The sequence below is a fragment of the Oncorhynchus tshawytscha genome, linkage group LG20 (assembly GCF_018296145.1).
Source record: "Oncorhynchus tshawytscha isolate Ot180627B linkage group LG20, Otsh_v2.0, whole genome shotgun sequence".
Taxonomy (NCBI): Eukaryota; Metazoa; Chordata; class Actinopteri; order Salmoniformes; family Salmonidae; genus Oncorhynchus; species Oncorhynchus tshawytscha.
This window is the reverse complement of record NC_056448.1, coordinates 29,906,133-29,922,850: the sequence shown is the minus strand read 5'-3', so window position 1 is coordinate 29,922,850 and position 16,718 is coordinate 29,906,133. Positions and strand designations below refer to the sequence as shown.

The 16,718-nt window shown below is 45.1% G+C and overlaps 1 protein-coding gene across 1 annotated transcript in view; it reads right to left on the bottom strand.

Annotated features, from left to right (window-relative positions):
- Positions 1 to 7,367: 7,367 nt before the first annotated feature.
- LOC112219928 (mucin-12) overlaps positions 7,368 to 16,718 on the bottom strand; it is a 30,034-nt gene continuing 20,683 nt past the window's right edge. Inside the window, exons 13-19 of the mRNA XM_042302034.1 lie at positions 16,525 to 16,638; positions 15,966 to 16,079; positions 13,671 to 13,829; positions 12,866 to 12,948; positions 9,636 to 9,780; positions 8,828 to 9,010; positions 7,368 to 8,715 (exon numbers count right to left, since the gene is read on the bottom strand). Coding sequence (XP_042157968.1) covers positions 8,618 to 8,715; positions 8,828 to 9,010; positions 9,636 to 9,780; positions 12,866 to 12,948; positions 13,671 to 13,829; positions 15,966 to 16,079; positions 16,525 to 16,638 — 896 coding nt within the window. The 3' untranslated portion in view covers positions 7,368 to 8,617. The remainder of the gene's footprint in view (positions 8,716 to 8,827; positions 9,011 to 9,635; positions 9,781 to 12,865; positions 12,949 to 13,670; positions 13,830 to 15,965; positions 16,080 to 16,524; positions 16,639 to 16,718) is intronic.

Below are 16,718 nucleotides of genomic sequence, written 5' to 3'. Positions count from 1 at the left end.
AGTTTTGCCCAACCTAAGTCGAGGCACAGACACCGTCTCAATGGGGATAGCTGAGCTGACTATACTGACTGTGCTAATGGCAGACTCCACTAAGCTGGCAGGCTGGCTAAGATCCTGCTGCCTGGCCTGCACCCTATTTCATTGTGGAGCTAGGGGAGTTAAAGCCCTGTCTATGTTCGTAGATAAGATGAGAGCTTCCCTCCAGCTAGGATGGAGTCTGTCACTCCTCAACAGGCCAGGCTTGGTCCTGTTTGTGGGTGAGTCCCAGAAAGAGGGCTAATTATCTACAAATTCTATCTTTTGGGAGGGGCAGAAAACAGTTTTCAACCAGCAATTGAGTTGTGAGACTGCTGTAGAGCTCATCACTCCCCCTAATTGGGAGGGGGCCAGAGACAATTACTTGATGCCGACACATCTTTCTAGCTGATTTACATGCTGTAGCTATGTTGCGCTTGGTGACCTCTGACTGTTTCATCCTAACATCGGTGGTGCCGACGTGGATAACAATATCCCTATACTCTCTACACTCGCCAGTTTTAGCTTTAGCCAGCACCATCTTCAGATTAGCCTTAACGTCGGTAGCCCTGCCCGCTGGTAAACAATGTAAGTCTAATACTATGGGTAATGGAGTCGCCAATGACTAGCGTTTTCAATTTGTCAGAGCTAATGGTGGGAGGCTTCGGCGTCTCAAACCCCGTAACAGGAGGAGTAGAGACCAGAGAAGGCTCGGCCTCTGACTATGACTTGCTGCTTAATGGGGAGAACCAGTTGAAAGTTTCTGTCGGCTGAATGAGCGACACCGGTTGAGCATTCCTACAGCATTTCCCTACAGAAGCCATGAGAAAGTTGTCCGGCTGCACTGACTGTGCGAGGGGATTTATACTACTATCTGTACTTATACTACTACTATTATACTACTACTATACTTACTGGTGACACAGAAGCTGTTTCATCCTTTCCTACACTTAAATTACCCTTGCATAATGATTGCGTCTGAATCTGGGCTTGTAGCACAGCTATCCTCGCCGTAGGGTGATCATTCTCCTGTATATTATGAGTACAGGAAGGCCACCAAAAATTCTGAGATTTCCATACCCAACTACATTTTCCATCAAGATAGAACTGCCAAAGGGGGAGGAGTTGCAGTCTACAGCAGAGATAGCCTGTAAAGTAATGTCATACTTTCCAGGTCCATACCCAAACAGTTCGAACTACTAATTTTAAAAATTACTCTCTCCAGAAATAAGTTTCTCACTGTTGCTGCCTGCTACTGACCCCCCTCAGCTCCCAGCTGTGCCCTGGACACCATTTGTGAATTGATCGCCCCCCATCTAGCTTCAGAGTTTGTTCTGTTAGGTGACCTAAACTGGGATTTGCTTAACACCCCGGCAGTCCTACAATCTAAGCTAGATGCCCTCAATCTCACACAAATCATCAAGGAACCCACCAGGTACAACCCTAAATCTGTAAACAAGGGCACCCTCATAGACGTCATCCTGACCAACTGGCCCTCCAAATACACCTCCGCTGTCTTCAACCAGGATCTCAGCGATCACTGCCTCATTGCCTGTATTCGCTACGGATCCGCAGTCAAACGACCACCCCTCATCACTGCCAAACGCTCCCTAAAACACTTCTGTGAGCAGGCCTTTCTAATCGACCTGGCCCGGGTATCCTGGAAGGATATTGACCTCATCCCGTCAGTTGAGGATGCCTGGTCATTCTTTAAAAGTAACTTCCTCACCATTTTAGATAAGCATGCTCCGTTCAAAAAATGCAGAACTAAGAACAGATATAGCCCTTGGTTCACTCCAGACCTGACTGCCCTCGACCAGCACAAAAACATCCTGTGGTGGACTACAATAGCATCGAATAGTCCCCGCAATATGCAACTGTTCAGGGAAGTCAGGAACCAATACACGCAGTCAGTCAGGAAAGCAAAGGCCAGATTCTCCAGGCAGAAATTTGCATCCTGTAGCTCTAACTCCAAAAAGTTCTGGGACACTGTGAAGTCCATGGAGAACAAGAGCACCTCCTCACAGCTGCCCACTGCACTGAGGCTAGGTAACACGGTCACCACCGATAAATCCATGATTATCAAAAACTTCAACAAGCATTTCTCAATGGCTGGCCATGCCTTCCTCCTGGCTCCAACCTCGGCCAACAGCTCCGCCCCCCCGCAGCTACTCGCCCAAGCCCCTCCAGGTTCTCCTTTACCCAAATCCAGATGTTCTGAAAGAGCTGCAAAACCTGGACCCGTACAAATCAGCTGGGCTTGACAATCTGGACCCTCTATTCCTGAAACTATCCGGCGCCATTGTCGCAACCCCTATTATCAGCCTGTTCAACCTCTCTTTCATATCGTCTGAGATCCCCAAGGATTGGAAAGCTGCCGCAGTCATCCCCCTCTTCAAAGGGGGAGACACCCTGGACCCAAACTGTTACAGACCTATATCCATCCTGCCCTGCCTATCTAAGGTCTTCGAAAGCCAAGTCAACAAACAGGTCACTGACCATCTCGAATCCCACCGTACCTTCTCCGCTGTACAATCTGGTTTCCGAGCCGGTCACGGGTGCAACTCAGCCACGCTCAAGGTACTAAACGATATCATAACCGCCATCGATAAAAGACAGTACTGTGCAGCCGTCTTCATCGACCTTGCCAAGGCTTTCGACTCTGTCAATCACCATATTCTTATCGGCAGACTCAGTAGCCTCGGTTTTTCTGATGACTGCCTTGCCTGGTTCACCAACTATGTTGCAGACAGAGTTCAGTGTGTCAAATGGGAGGGCATGCTGTCCGGTCCTCTGGCAGTCTCTATGGGGGTGCCACAGGGTTAAATTCTCGGGCCGACTCCTTTCTCTGTATGTATCAATGATGTTGCTCTTGCTGCGGGCGATTCCCTGATCCACCTCTACGCAGACTACACCATTCTGTATACTTCTGGCCCGTCCTTGGACACTGTGCTATCTAACCTCCAAACGAGCTTCAATGCCATACAACACTCCTTCCGTGGCCTCCAACTGCTCTTAAACGCTAGTAAAACCAAATGCATGCTTTTCAACCGTTCGCTGCCTGCACCCGCACGCCCGACTAGCATCACCACCCTGGATGGTTCCGACCTAGAATATGTGGACATCTATAAGAACCTAGGTGTCTGGCTAGACTGTAAACTCTCCTTCCAGACTCATATCCAACATCTCCAATCTAAAATCAAATCTAGAATCGGCTTTCTATTCGCAACAAAGCCTCCTTCACTCACGCCGCCAAACTTACCATAGTAAAACTGACTATCCTACCGATCTTCGACTTCGGCAATGTCATCTACAAAATAGCTTCCAACTCTCTACTCAGCAAACTGGATGCAGTTTATCACAGTGCCATCCGTTTTGTTACTAAAACACCATATTCCACCCACCACTGCGACCTGTATGCTCTAGTCTGCTGGCACTCGCTACATATTTGTCGCCAGACCCACTGGCTCCAGGTCATCAACAAGTCCATGCTAGGTAAAGCTCTGCCTTATCGCAGTTCACTGGTCACGATGGCAACACCCACCGGTAGCATGCACTCCAGCAGGTGTATCTCACTGATCATCCCTAAAGCCAACACCTAATTTGGCTGCCTTTCCTTCCAGTTCTCTGCTGCCTGTGACTGGAACGAATTGCAAAAATCGCTGAAGTTGGAGACTTTTATCTCCCTCACCAATTTCAAACATCTGCTATCTGAGCAGCTAACCAATCGCTGCAGCTGTAAATAGTCTATCGGTAAATATCCCACCCAATTTTACCTACCTCATCCCCATACTGTTTTTATTTATTTACTTTTCTGCTCTTTTGCACACCAGTATCTCTACCTGTACATGACCATCTGATCATTTATCACTCCAGTGTTAATCTGCAAAATTGTAATTATTCGCCTACCTCCTCATGCCTTTTGCACACAATGTATATAGACTCCCCTTCTTTTTCTACTGTGTTATTGACTTGTTAATTGTTTACTCCATGTGTAACTCTGTGTTGTCTGTTCACACTGCTATGCTTTATCTTGGCCAGGTCGCAGTTGCAAATGAGAACTTGTTCTCAACTAGCCTACCTGGTCAAATAAAGGTGAAATAAAATAAAAAATATAATACAGCGACTGCAATTAGAAGGCATCATGTTCATGTTACTACTTAGCTTCGGCTGTTGGAGGTCCTGACGAACCACATCCAGATAAAGTGTCCGTAGTGAAAAAGTTGAATGAAAAAAAAGTTGAGCGAGGGGAAAAACTAAAAATATAAACGGTAATTAAAAAGTAAAAACAGTCGAGTTGTCAGGTAGCAAAGTAAGGTTGGCAACAAAACGCACAGCAGCACCTAAACAAGTCTGCAAATTGTGACCGGAAGTCAAAAATGCGTTCGACAGCGACACCTGGAGGGGGTGTAAGTAAGAGGATGGGAAAGAGGATAAATTAGGAGGACGGATAGGGTATACAGAAGGAGGATAGAGGTAGGGGATATCGTAGTAGGATAGGGACAAGGATATAGTAGGAGGATAGGGGTAGAGAATATAGTAGGAGGATATGGTTAAAGGATATAGTTGGAGGATATGGGTAGAGGATGAAGTAGGAACATAGTGGCAGAGGTTATAGTAGGACGATAGGGGTAGAGGATGTAGTAGGAGGATAGGGGTAGAGGATATAGTAGGATGATAGGGGTAGAGGATATGGTGTGAGAATAGGGGTAGAGGAAATAGTTGGAAGATGTGGTAGAGGATATAGTAGGAGGAAAGGGGTAGAGGATATAGTAGGATGATAGGGGTAGAGGATATAGTAGGATGATAGGGGTAGATGATATAGTAGGAGGATAGGGGTAGAGGATATAGTAGGAGGATAGGGGTTGAGGATATAGTGGGAGGATAGGGGTTGAGGATATAGTGGGAGGATAGGTATAGGGGATATGGTAGGAGGATAGAGTTAAAGGATATAGTTGGTGGATAGGGGTCAAGGATATAGTAAGAGGATAGCGATAGATTTAGTCAGAGGATACGGGTAGAGGATATAGTAGGAGGATAGGGTTAGGGGATATAGTAAGAGGATAGGTATAGGGGATATAGTAGGAGGATAGGTATAGGGGATATGGTAGGAGGATAGGGGTTGAGGATATAGTGGGAGGATAGGTATAGATTTAGTCAGAGGATACGGGTAGAGGATATAGTAGGAGGATAGGGTTTGGGGATATAGTAGGAGGATAGGGGGCGAGGATATAGTAGGAGGATGGTGGTAGACGATTTGGTATGAGGATAGGGGTATTGGGTACCAACACACACATGCAGGCCCTCAGTAATGTACGTGTTTCCAAATGTGCGTGTTTTCCTGCCAGTTTGAGGAATTACAGAAGTACACAGGTGTCTTCTCGTGGTATTCCTGTTCTGTTCCTTGATCTTGTTACTGAAAAATGTCTTTCAAAGCAGCAGATTGTTTTAGAAGCTGGATGACGTCATGAGGGTGGTTGGTTTGCTGGCGGCGTTTCATATTTTCATGCTGGTTTCCAGAGCAAAGGGCTATTTTCATGTCCCCCACCCATTCACTCACTTCAGTCACTTATTTGTTCATTCACTTTTTGAGAATATATCATCACTCTTTAAGCGTTAGACATTAGAATGCATCCCCACTCTCTAAAATAAAGTACATTGGCTCCCTCTGTTGGTAATCAATACTTATTGCAGGTAAAGACACTATTTGTATTATTTTCAACAAGCTCCAGTGCATGTAATGACTAATCTTCTGCATTGAGATATGAAGCGAGAGAACATTGATACACATGGATAAAATCCGTCATATTTTTATTGCACACACAGCAGAAGTTGCGATGGAGCAGAGGATGGTGTATAGGTACATTGTTAGTGGGTCTTTGGCGACATACACAACATAAACATAAAAACAGACAAAGTATTCTCTGATAAATCACATTCCCTCTGCCTCCTCCGATACAGTATCCCCAACACTCTCTGGGTAGAAACAGACATGATAAAAACAGAGCAAACAGAATGTATGAAAGCAGTAAACAAAGAAGACAAATGCAGCAGAATCTTCTAACTGAGGAACAGCGATATTAGCCGATAAACTGTCAATACAGTCTCCTCTTTGTACTGTTGTTCATGCTTAATCAGGAGAAATTGATTTATACAGATATTTTACAGACGATAGTAACAGGATATATTGAAAAAGTGTTTGAGCTATTTTTTGGGGATCAAAAATGTTCCTTACGTAAAAAGGAATCATTTGTATTTCTAAAAGGTCATAGTTCAAGTGTCTTTGAGGTTGTGTTACTCTGCTTAGATGTGCCTGGATAGGTATTTTACGTATCAGCCAACAAATTCATATGTTACAACAATCTGGCGCCTAATGGTGATCTGGCACGCATCCATTGGTTGATACATGCATTGTCTGAGCAGGGGAACACGACCTGAGTGTTTCTCAAAGTTGGTTCTGTTGAGAGCAGTTTGGGGGGATTCTCCGGTACAGGTCAACCCCCTGCCCAGCACGGTAACAGCTCAGATATCTGGATTGTATAACTTTACTAAACAGGTTGTGTGCAACATAAAGAACTGAAATGAGACATAATGTAAGATACGGATCTTTCTCTGCAAGGTACAACAAGGCAGATTTTTGTAAACAGCAAAATAAGTCATTGTTGTAAAAATCACTTCAGTTCTCATGACCTTTACCAGTATCACAGTTCATTCATTGGTGTAACATAAACAATAAATGAAATGGATATGTCTTAATATATAACTTTTATCCTCTATCTTATGAGTCAGGTCTCTAGCCACAGCACACGTTCACCCACATACCTGACATTCATTATACTCTATATTTTCCTCTTTATCATTGTATACTTTGTTTGTATAAAAAAAAAACATTTTTGAAACATTATCTTTACGATGAAGGTATTACTGATGTTTTTAATACGCTGGAGAGCCACTGCAGGAGGTGACTGTCACAGATATCCCTTATATGCTAACAGTCACTTGTCATGAACAAAGATTGCACTTCATAGTGACTTTTTAATTGACCAAAGATGGTGAAAAACATGTGGCTCATTTTTTATTTATTTTTTGTTTTACATAAAATGAATTGACATGACATACTGCCTGTATGCACAATATTGAATCAAGTCTACACTGAGTATACAAAACACTAAGAACACCTGCTCTTTCCGTGACATAGACTGACCAGGTAAATCCAGGTGAAAGCTATGGTCCCTTACTGATGTCACCTGTTAAATCCCCTTCAATCAGTGTAGATGAAGGGGAGGAGACAGGTTAAAGACAGATTTGTAAGCCTTGAGGCATGGATTGTGTATGTGTGCCATTCAGTGGATGAATGGGCAAGACAAAAGATTTAAGTGCCTTTGAACAGGGTATGGTAGTAGGTGCCAGGCACACTGGTTTGTGTCAAGAACTGAAACGCTGCTGGGGTTTTAACACTCAACAGTTTTCTGTATTTATCAGTAATTGTCCTCCACCCAAAGGACATCCAGCCAACTTGACACAACTGTGGGAAGCATTGGAGTCAACATGGGCCAGCATCCATGTGGAACACTTTCAACACCTTGTAGAGTCCATGCCACAACAAGCTGAAGCTGTTCTGAAGGGGGTTGTATATGAGAACAATCAACTTCTATCTTCCATTCTGTGAGCAGAAAATATGGAATGATTCATATAAACCTTCATAACTTGCTGATGTGATTATGTGAATGCTCATTATTCCAAATAATAAACTAGGGTCTCTTTCACTGGAATAATTGCAAACTTGTCACCAGGGCACAGGCAGACATTCTAGTAGTGAGCCAAATATATATTTTATATGTCTTTTCAGTGGATTATTTCTCAGGAAAAAGAAACAGCATAAAGTGGACATTTTCAGAAAGCATTGGATTGAGATGTGTCCCTCTAGAGCAGGAACAGAAAAGCTCTCCTGTTCTAGAGACGGACACTGTTGCTGTGTTAACCATTAAGGCAGTGTGTGTTGTTGTCGGAAGAATCAGACGTGATCTGGGGTGGATTTCACTAAGCAAGATCAAGATCAAGTTAGCCAACTAACTTCAAAAATATTCTGAAACTTCATTTGTCCTAGTTGAATTTGAAATGGACTCAATACTCTGTGTTACAATGTTTATTAAACCTGTGTTTAATGAGAGTTTATCAGAGTTAGCTTGCTGATTGTGATTATGCCTTGTGAAATACCCCATGGCCCTATCCAGGGCCCTAGCTATACATATTTATAAATAGTTCTGAAAGTATGTCAATGCGTCTGGCCCTAGCTAACCCCTTGGATCTGATCTGACTCTGTCTGGGATTAGTACATTACTCAAAATTCCAGAAATCCCCATTGGAAGAGTCCTGGAATCAGGAGGGAATAACAGGAAATTCAGATTCCTCCAACCATGATTTCTGGAAAACTTTGGAATTTTGGGAAAGTTACCTGGAATTTTGCAAACTTATCTGCGCTTTTAAGGACTGACCAGAAATCAGATTAGTGTTGATGTCTCGTCTCTCTCTGGCTCTGTTGCTGCTGGTTACGGCTGCCCTGACGTTGCTAGTTGTAATTCTTCTGTTGGTCTTGGTTGTTTTAATTGTTGTATTGTTGGTTGTGATTGTACTGATTCTGGTTATGATTGTGATTATCGGTACGTTGCCGAGAAACGAAAGCCTTCTGGTAGGTAGCGGCTGAAAAAACAAAAGGAGAGATTGTTAATGTCGTTGCATCAAGGCCCTGATTAGTTGGTGGCTGTAGTCAGTTCTGGTAGTCATTGAGACAGCGGAAATGGAAGATACTCACGGCTCATACAGGTGATCTTGGGGCTGTCCCATTGGCCATTGTCACGGCAGCGGATGGTAGGGACATGTCTCTGTATGAAACCGTTTTTACAGTGGTAACGAACCAGAGTGTTGATCTCATAACGAGGCTTCATAGAACCGAACACACAGGCATCCTTTACCAATGGGGGCTGGCTGCAAGAGACTGTAGGGAGGAGAGAGGACAGGGGTAAGGTGTGTGTGTGTGTGTGTGTGTGTGTGTGTGTGTGTGTGTGTGTGTGTGTGTGTGTGTGTGTGTGTGTGTGTGTGTGTGTGTGTGTGTGTGTGTGTGTGTGTGTGTGAGAGTGTATGTCTAGGTAGCCATTTGATTAGCTGTTCAGGAGTCTTTTGGCTTGGTGGTAGAAGCTGTTTAGAAGCCTCTTGGACCTAGACTTGGCACTCCGGTACCGCTTGCCGTGCGGTAGTAGAGAGAACAGTCTATGACTGGGGTGCCTGGAGTCTTTGACAATTGTTAGGGCCTTTCTCTGACACCGCCTGGTATAGAGGTCCTGGATGGCAGGAAGCTTGGCCCCGGGGATGTACTGGGCCGTACGCACTACCCTCTGTAGTGCCTTGTGGTCGGAGGCCGAGCAGTTGCCATACCAGGCAGTGATGCAACCAGTCAGGATGCTCTCGATGGAGCAGCTGTAAAACCTTTTGAGGATCTGAGGACCCATTCCAAATCTCTTCAATGTTTTTCAATGAGAAAAATTGAAATTTGGTTTACTTTCTGAATTGACTGGAATTGAACTGGAATTGAACTGGAATTGACCCAATAGTGTTTGTGTTACCTGTGCCCTTCTTGCAGGTGAAGGTGAGGTGGTAGTTGCAGGGTACATCGTTCCACTGTCCTCCCTCATGCCAGATCATCACCACACAGTCCTCTCCAGATTGGAAGAAACTGTCTGGCTGGTTGGGACGCCAGTGCTCATATTGCTGCAAACAAACAATCACACGCTCTCATCATCACCAAAGTGTACCCCTTTTTACTACAGTCATACTCAATAGCAGCTTATCAGCTCCACAGTTACCCTGATAGCTCACACAGCCCTTACTGTATAATATCATCATTCACAGTATACATGACCTGTAAGGTAGTCACTGTATAACACAGGGGAGGAATCTCATTGTAACTTCTTTACCAATCTCATTCATCACTAGCCATTATAGGAACCAGATGACCTTTTAACAAGCCTATCGGTTTATACACAAGTTTCCTTTGTTAACCCTGCTTTTTCTGTAAGCTGTCAGAATCTTTACTTACGAACAGCCTCTAGAGGAGAGAACCCAGCGGAGACTCCTACTGTGGCAGAATAGAGCTATGCTTTAGTTACGAACAGCCTCTACGAGCCTCTAGAGGAGAGAACCCAGCGAAGACTCCTACTGTGACAGAATAGAGCTATGCTTTAGTTAGGAACAGCCTCTATGAGCCTCTAGAGGAGAGAACCCAGCGGAGACTCCTACTGTGACAGAATAGAGCTATGCTTTAGTTAGGGACAGCCTCTATGAGCCTCTAGAGGAGAGAACCCAGCGGAGACTCCTACTGTGACAGAATAGAGCTATGCTTTAGTTACGAACAGCCTCTACGAGCCTCTAGAGGAGAGAACCCAGCGGAGACTCCTACTGTGGCAGAATAGAGCTATGCTTTACTTACGAACAGCCTCTACGAGCCTCTAGAGAGAACCCAGCGGAGACTCCTACTGTGACAGAATAGTGCTGAGGTGGTTAGCATGTGGCTGTAATACACAAAGAGGTCATACGGGGGCGCTATTGCTCCATTTCATTGAGCCAGACCTATAATCTCTACTGTGAAACTGAGAACCCAGTGGAGACTCCTACTGTGACAGAATAGAGCTATGCTTTACTTACGAACAGTCTCTACGAGCCTCTAGAAGAGAGAACCCAGCGGAGACTCCTACTGTGGCAGAATAGAGCTATGCTTTAGTTACGAACAGCCTCTACGAGCCTCTAGAGGAGAGAACCCAGCGGAGACTCCTACTGTGACAGAATAGAGCTATGCTTTACTTACGAACAGCCTCTATGAGCCTCTAGAGGAGAGAACCCAGTGGAGACTCCTACTGTGACAGAATAGAGCTATGCTTTACTTACGAACAGCCTCTACGAGCCTCTAGAGGAGAGAACCCAGCGGAGACTCCTACTGTGACAGAATAGAGCTATGCTTTAGTTACGAACAGCCTCTACGAGCCTCTAGAGGAGAGAACCCAGCGGAGACTCCTACTGTGACAGAATAGAGCTATGCTTTACTTACGAACAGTCTCTACGAGCCTCTAGAAGAGAGAACCCAGCGGAGACTCCTACTGTGGCAGAATAGAGCTATGCTTTACTTACGAACAGCCTCTACGAGCCTCTAGAGAGAACCCAGCGGAGACTCCTACTGTGACAGAATAGTGCTGAGGTGGTTAGCATGTGGCTGTAATACACAAAGAGGTCATACGGGGGCGCTATTGCTCCATTTCATTGAGCCAGACCTATAATTTCTACTGTGAAACTGAACCAGATGTTTAGCTAACCCCCGACCACCAGCAACACCCTCTGGCATGGGGACAGGGGGAATTCTCCCCAATTTTCCCCGCCTCCCCCTTCCCCTTCTCTTCTTTAGGATCTTTTTGTTGCAGTGTCCCTGGTCCAAACGGCTACAGCTATGCATCAATGCATGTTAACTCAAACACACACATGTACACTTAGAACTGAACAAGGTTGTGTCTTGCAGCACTGAGCGATAACGCCGTTAAAAAACAACATTGTTTCAACAGTATCATCTGTGTCTCTCTCTTGTGGCTGTGTGTGCGCAGCAACACACACACACACACAAACACACACACACTGTCCTTACTCCATATCTCAGCTCACACTTCATACAGAGAAAACAGCTAGACATTCTCTGCGTAGTATGTGTGTGTGTGTGTGTGTGTGTCTTAAAACCATCTGTAACACCCATATCACATCATATCATACACTACATGGCCAAAAGTATGTGGAAGCCTGCTCGTCGAACGTCTCATTCCAAAATCATGGGCATTAATGTAGAGTTGGTCCCCCCTTTGCTGCTATAACAGCCTCCACTCTTCTGGGAAGGCTTTCCACTAGATGTTGGATTATTGCTGTGGGTACTTCCTTCCATTCAGCCACAAGAGTATTAATGAGGTCGGGCACTGATGTTGGGCGATTAGGCAGTCGGCGTTCCAATTCATCCCAAAGGTGTTCGATAGTGTTGAGGTCAGAGCTCTGTGCAGGCCAGTCAAGTTCTTCCGCAAACTGTTGCGACAAAGTTGGAAGCACCTAGCCCGAACCATGATAAACAGCCCCAGACCATTATTCCTCCTCCACCAAACTTTACAGTTGACACTCTTTCTCCTGGCATCCGCCAAACCCAGATTCATCCGTCGGACTGCCAGATGGTGAAGCGTGATTCCACTGCTCCAGAGTCCAATGGCGGCGGCGACCATTATACCACTCCAGCCAACGCTTGGCATTGCGCAGGGTGATCTTAGGCTTGTGTGTAGCTGCTCGGGCCATGGCAACCCCTTTCATGAAGCTCCCAACGAATAGTTATTGTGCTGACGTTGCTTCCAAAGGCAGTTTGGAACTCAGTAGTGAGTGTTGCAACCAAGGACAGACGATTTTTACACGCTACACGTTTCAACTCTCGGCGGTCCCATTCTGTGAGCTTGTGTGGCCAATCACTTTGCGACGTTTCCACTTCACAATAACAGCACTTACAGTTGTCCGGAGCAGCTCTAGCAGGGCAGAGATTTGACGAACTGACTTGTTGGAAAGGTGGCATCCTTTGACGGTGCCACACTGACAGTTACTGAGCTCTTCAGTACGGGCTATTCTACTGCCAATGTTTGTCTATGGAGATTGCATGGCTCTGTGCTGGATGTTATTCACTTGTCAGCAACGGGTGTGGCTGATATAGCTGAATCCACTCATCTGAAGGGGTGTCCACATACTTTTGACCATGTAGTGAATCTTATCAGGGAATTTTCTCCTGTTCTACCATGATGCTGCCATCTGTCCAGCGGAAGTCTCTCTCAAACATCTTGTCGTTCAGACCGATCCACTGGTAGTCATGGCCCAGACCTGGGGGTGAGAAACAACAGTTATGACTGCATCTGTCTAACTCTACAACAGCAAATCACAAATACATTTTAAGATGTGTAGATCACCAGCTTCCTGTTCCCAAAGGCTGCTTTCTAAGCCCCAAAACACTGCAGATCTCTCCCTCTTTCCCCCTTTCTAGGTGAATCAATGTTGTTTACACATCATTTCAACCAAAGATTTTATGTGATGACATTGAATCAATGTGGAAAACTGATTGGATATTTTTGTCACCCAACTTTTAAATCCAATGACATGGTGAAATGTGTTGATTTTACGCTGAATTCACGTTAGCTGACAACTCAACCAAATGTGAATCAAAACTAGACGTTGAGCTGACGTTTGTGCCCAGTGGGTAGTTTGAGGTGTGTGTATGAATGATACAGACCAAATCAGAGGGGGTACTTACTTTACAGTAGGTAAGCAGCCCTAGGGTATGACGTGAGTACCCCCTACTGTGAACTGTCCCCAATAAACTAGTCAGGAAAACTTTTGTCATGCTGTTACCACAGCCAGAGCTGCATGTTGCACAAACATCAGTCTTGTACAGTTTGTTGTGCAGACTCATCAAAACAGTTTCATTATGGAGTCCTGAGTGCTACATATGACACACAATATCTCTATGCTCCATACCCTCTGACCCCTCACCCTAACCTGGACCTGTTACCTGTGACTAATGACAACCTAAGGGAGGCGGGACTTACGGTTGACATACAGCTGCTCCTCCTGTGACAGGACACTGGCTAGGTGGGCTCCTTGGACACGACACTCCCTCTCGGCAGCGTCCCAGGTCCGACGGTGGGTGATGTACTTATAACAATGGCTCTGGAACTTCTGCCAGCCATACTCACACACCTCCGTGTCTGGGGGAGAGAGAGGAATCAATGATTAACAGATGAATCAATGGCTAACAATATCCACATGAAACAAATTGCATAAAATTAGGGGAGAAGAGAGAGAAACAGAGAGTGAAAGAGATCGAAACAGAGTGAGAGAGTTAAAGAGAGAAACTAAAATGAAGCGTGGATTGTAAAAGAGAAAGAACTCCAGCTGGTTTAGAAAGGTCCCTGACTGAATGAGCTCACAGACTCCCAGTTGGAGCTCATTATCCGCTTTGGAAACCCTCACAAGTTTCCCTGTTCTCTAGGCCAAACACACACACACACACACACACACACACACACAAGCTTGCTCGCTCTCATGCATTCATCCACATTGATCCACCTGTGTAAGTCGAGAATGGAAGAGCATGCTACTGCATTAAGGGACTGTCACTCCATACTGAACCCTCTTTGTAGTTTTGGGACTTTGCAAGATTTGTGTATGTTAGTGGGTCCACAATGCTATGTCAGAAAACCATGATCCGGCATGCTGCTGGCTTGGATGAGCTGTTGTCATAGAATTAGAATTCTGAATAGTTGTTTAGAGTAGTTGCATTCTTCTACAAGTTTATTCTGAGTGTTCTACTGTAGAATGTTGAATGGGTTCAATATGTTATGAAAAGCAACACATCATGCGTTAACATAATTTAATGATGAGACACTTGATACGACAAATGCCAATCTGCAAAAATCCCTTCTCGGGTCTGTTTAGCTTGTTTCCCGTGAGTCTTGTTGCTAAGTTCGTTGCTAGGGAATGACCAGTGTTATTCATATCATACAGGCTGAACAGGCAGGTGTTTGTTACGTCATCACTTATAATGTCTAGAGAAACATGCAAACATTATAAAGGGTTAAAGCTAGACTGGTAGACTGAGCATGTCTGTGATGTGTGTCAGGTGGTGGGTTATGGGCCGGCACGTGGCCTTGAGGTTAGAGCACTGGGCCAGTAACCGAAAGGTTGACCATTTGAATCATTTGAATCCCTGAGCCAACAAGCCAACAATCTGTATTTCTGCCCATGAGTAAAGCAGGTAATGCCCTCTCAGATTCAGAGGGTTAAAGGAGAAAGTTTCAGTTGGACCTTGAGTGCAATTGACAATGAAATGACTTTTAATCAAGGCCTCAAGGTGCATCTCTCATCAGCGAACTTCAGATCACCTTTATTAACTTATCATACCCCCGTCACTGGCTACACACACACACACAGATGCTCACACACACACGCGCTTACATACACACATGCTCACACACACAAACACAAACATACACAAACTTGTCAACGATCAGTGCTGTATTGGATAAAGAGTTGGTTTGGTCCCTGCCAGTGGTTAGTACAGCCTGCATTGATCCAGTCCACCACAGCTGCAACATCTTTCTAATAAAATAATGGACTGATTCTGTCCTTGCCCTCTCTCCTCTGGCCCAATAGCATCAGAACACAGCTGTGGCTCTCCAGGTGTGGCTGTCAGTGTGTTTGTTTAGCATGATATTTGTGTATGTACTGTTACAGATACAGTACGAGGGTGAATGCACATGTTATTGGGTGTATGCATGTGAACATGCATGTATGTACTGTATAGTTGCTGAGTAAAAGTAGCAGTACTGGGGATGGAGCTGGAACTAATCTAGTGTGCAGCCAACGCCCAGCGTTAGGGGATATCCAGGGAGCATAGACATGACTCACTGTGTGTGTGTGTGTGTGTGTGTGTGTGTGTGTCTGTGTGTGTGTGTGTGTGTGTGTGTGTGTGTGTGTGTGTGTGTGTGTGTGTGTGTGTGTGTGTGTGTGTGTGTGTGTGTGTGTGTGTGTGTGTGTGTGTGTGTGTGTGTGTGTGTGTGTGTGTGTGTGTGTGTGTGTGTGTGTGTGTGTGTGTGAATGCGTATGTGTCTGTGTGTGTGATGCACCCTATACAAAGCCATAGTCAACCTTGGACAATGGTGTTCTCAGCCTGATCCAGAGAATGGAGTCTGTTTACTGACTAAATACGATCAAGAGCTGGCAGTTCCACTAGAACCATTTAACACTTTTGGGCAGAACTGTGAGTTGTCTTGAAAGGCTGCCTCTTTCTTGTAAAAGCTTTGATTAGGGTTTTAAAACAGCTGCACTGGTGTGTGTGTTACCTTGTTCACAGAGCTGTCCTGCGTAGCTGGGCAGACACACACAGCTGAAGGAGTTGACTCCGTCCATACAGGTGGCTCCATTAGCACACGGGTTGGATTGGCACTCATCAACATCTACACAAATGACATAGAATATAATATAACTGTGTGTGTGTGTGTGTGTGTGTGCATGTGTGTGCATGCGCGTGCATGTCTTTCTCTCTTTTTCACTCTCTCTGGAGGACCAAGCTAAGACCAACAGATTCTGTTTGTGCAGAATGTGATGTGTTTGCATGTAAATGGGTGTTGCTTGTAAATGGACAGGGGTGATAATGATACAACTTCTCTATTAAAACAAGACATAAAACACCTAGAAAGCATCCAGAGCTCAACCTCGTCAAGCCACACATGTCCTCAAGGCATGACTGCAAGCACGCACACACACACGCAGCTAAATGAGGTCAGCCCTGAAGTCCTACAGCAGCCAAGGCTTCCTGACATGACATATCTCAGAGACCCCTCATAAATGTGTCTTGGGTGGTAATCTGGAGACATGAATATATTATGGAGATGTGTGTACCTGTTTGGCAACGCTGTCCGGTGTATCCAGGTGCACATACACAGATGCTGGCGTTGCCTCTCTGGTAGCAAGATGCTTTGTTCAGACACACATTTACCGTGCACTGCTGCCGAGCTGAGAAAAGACACACACATATCCTCATCATCACAGCAGTTATCATTAGCATCATCGCAAAGTTAACATCGTCATCGCTA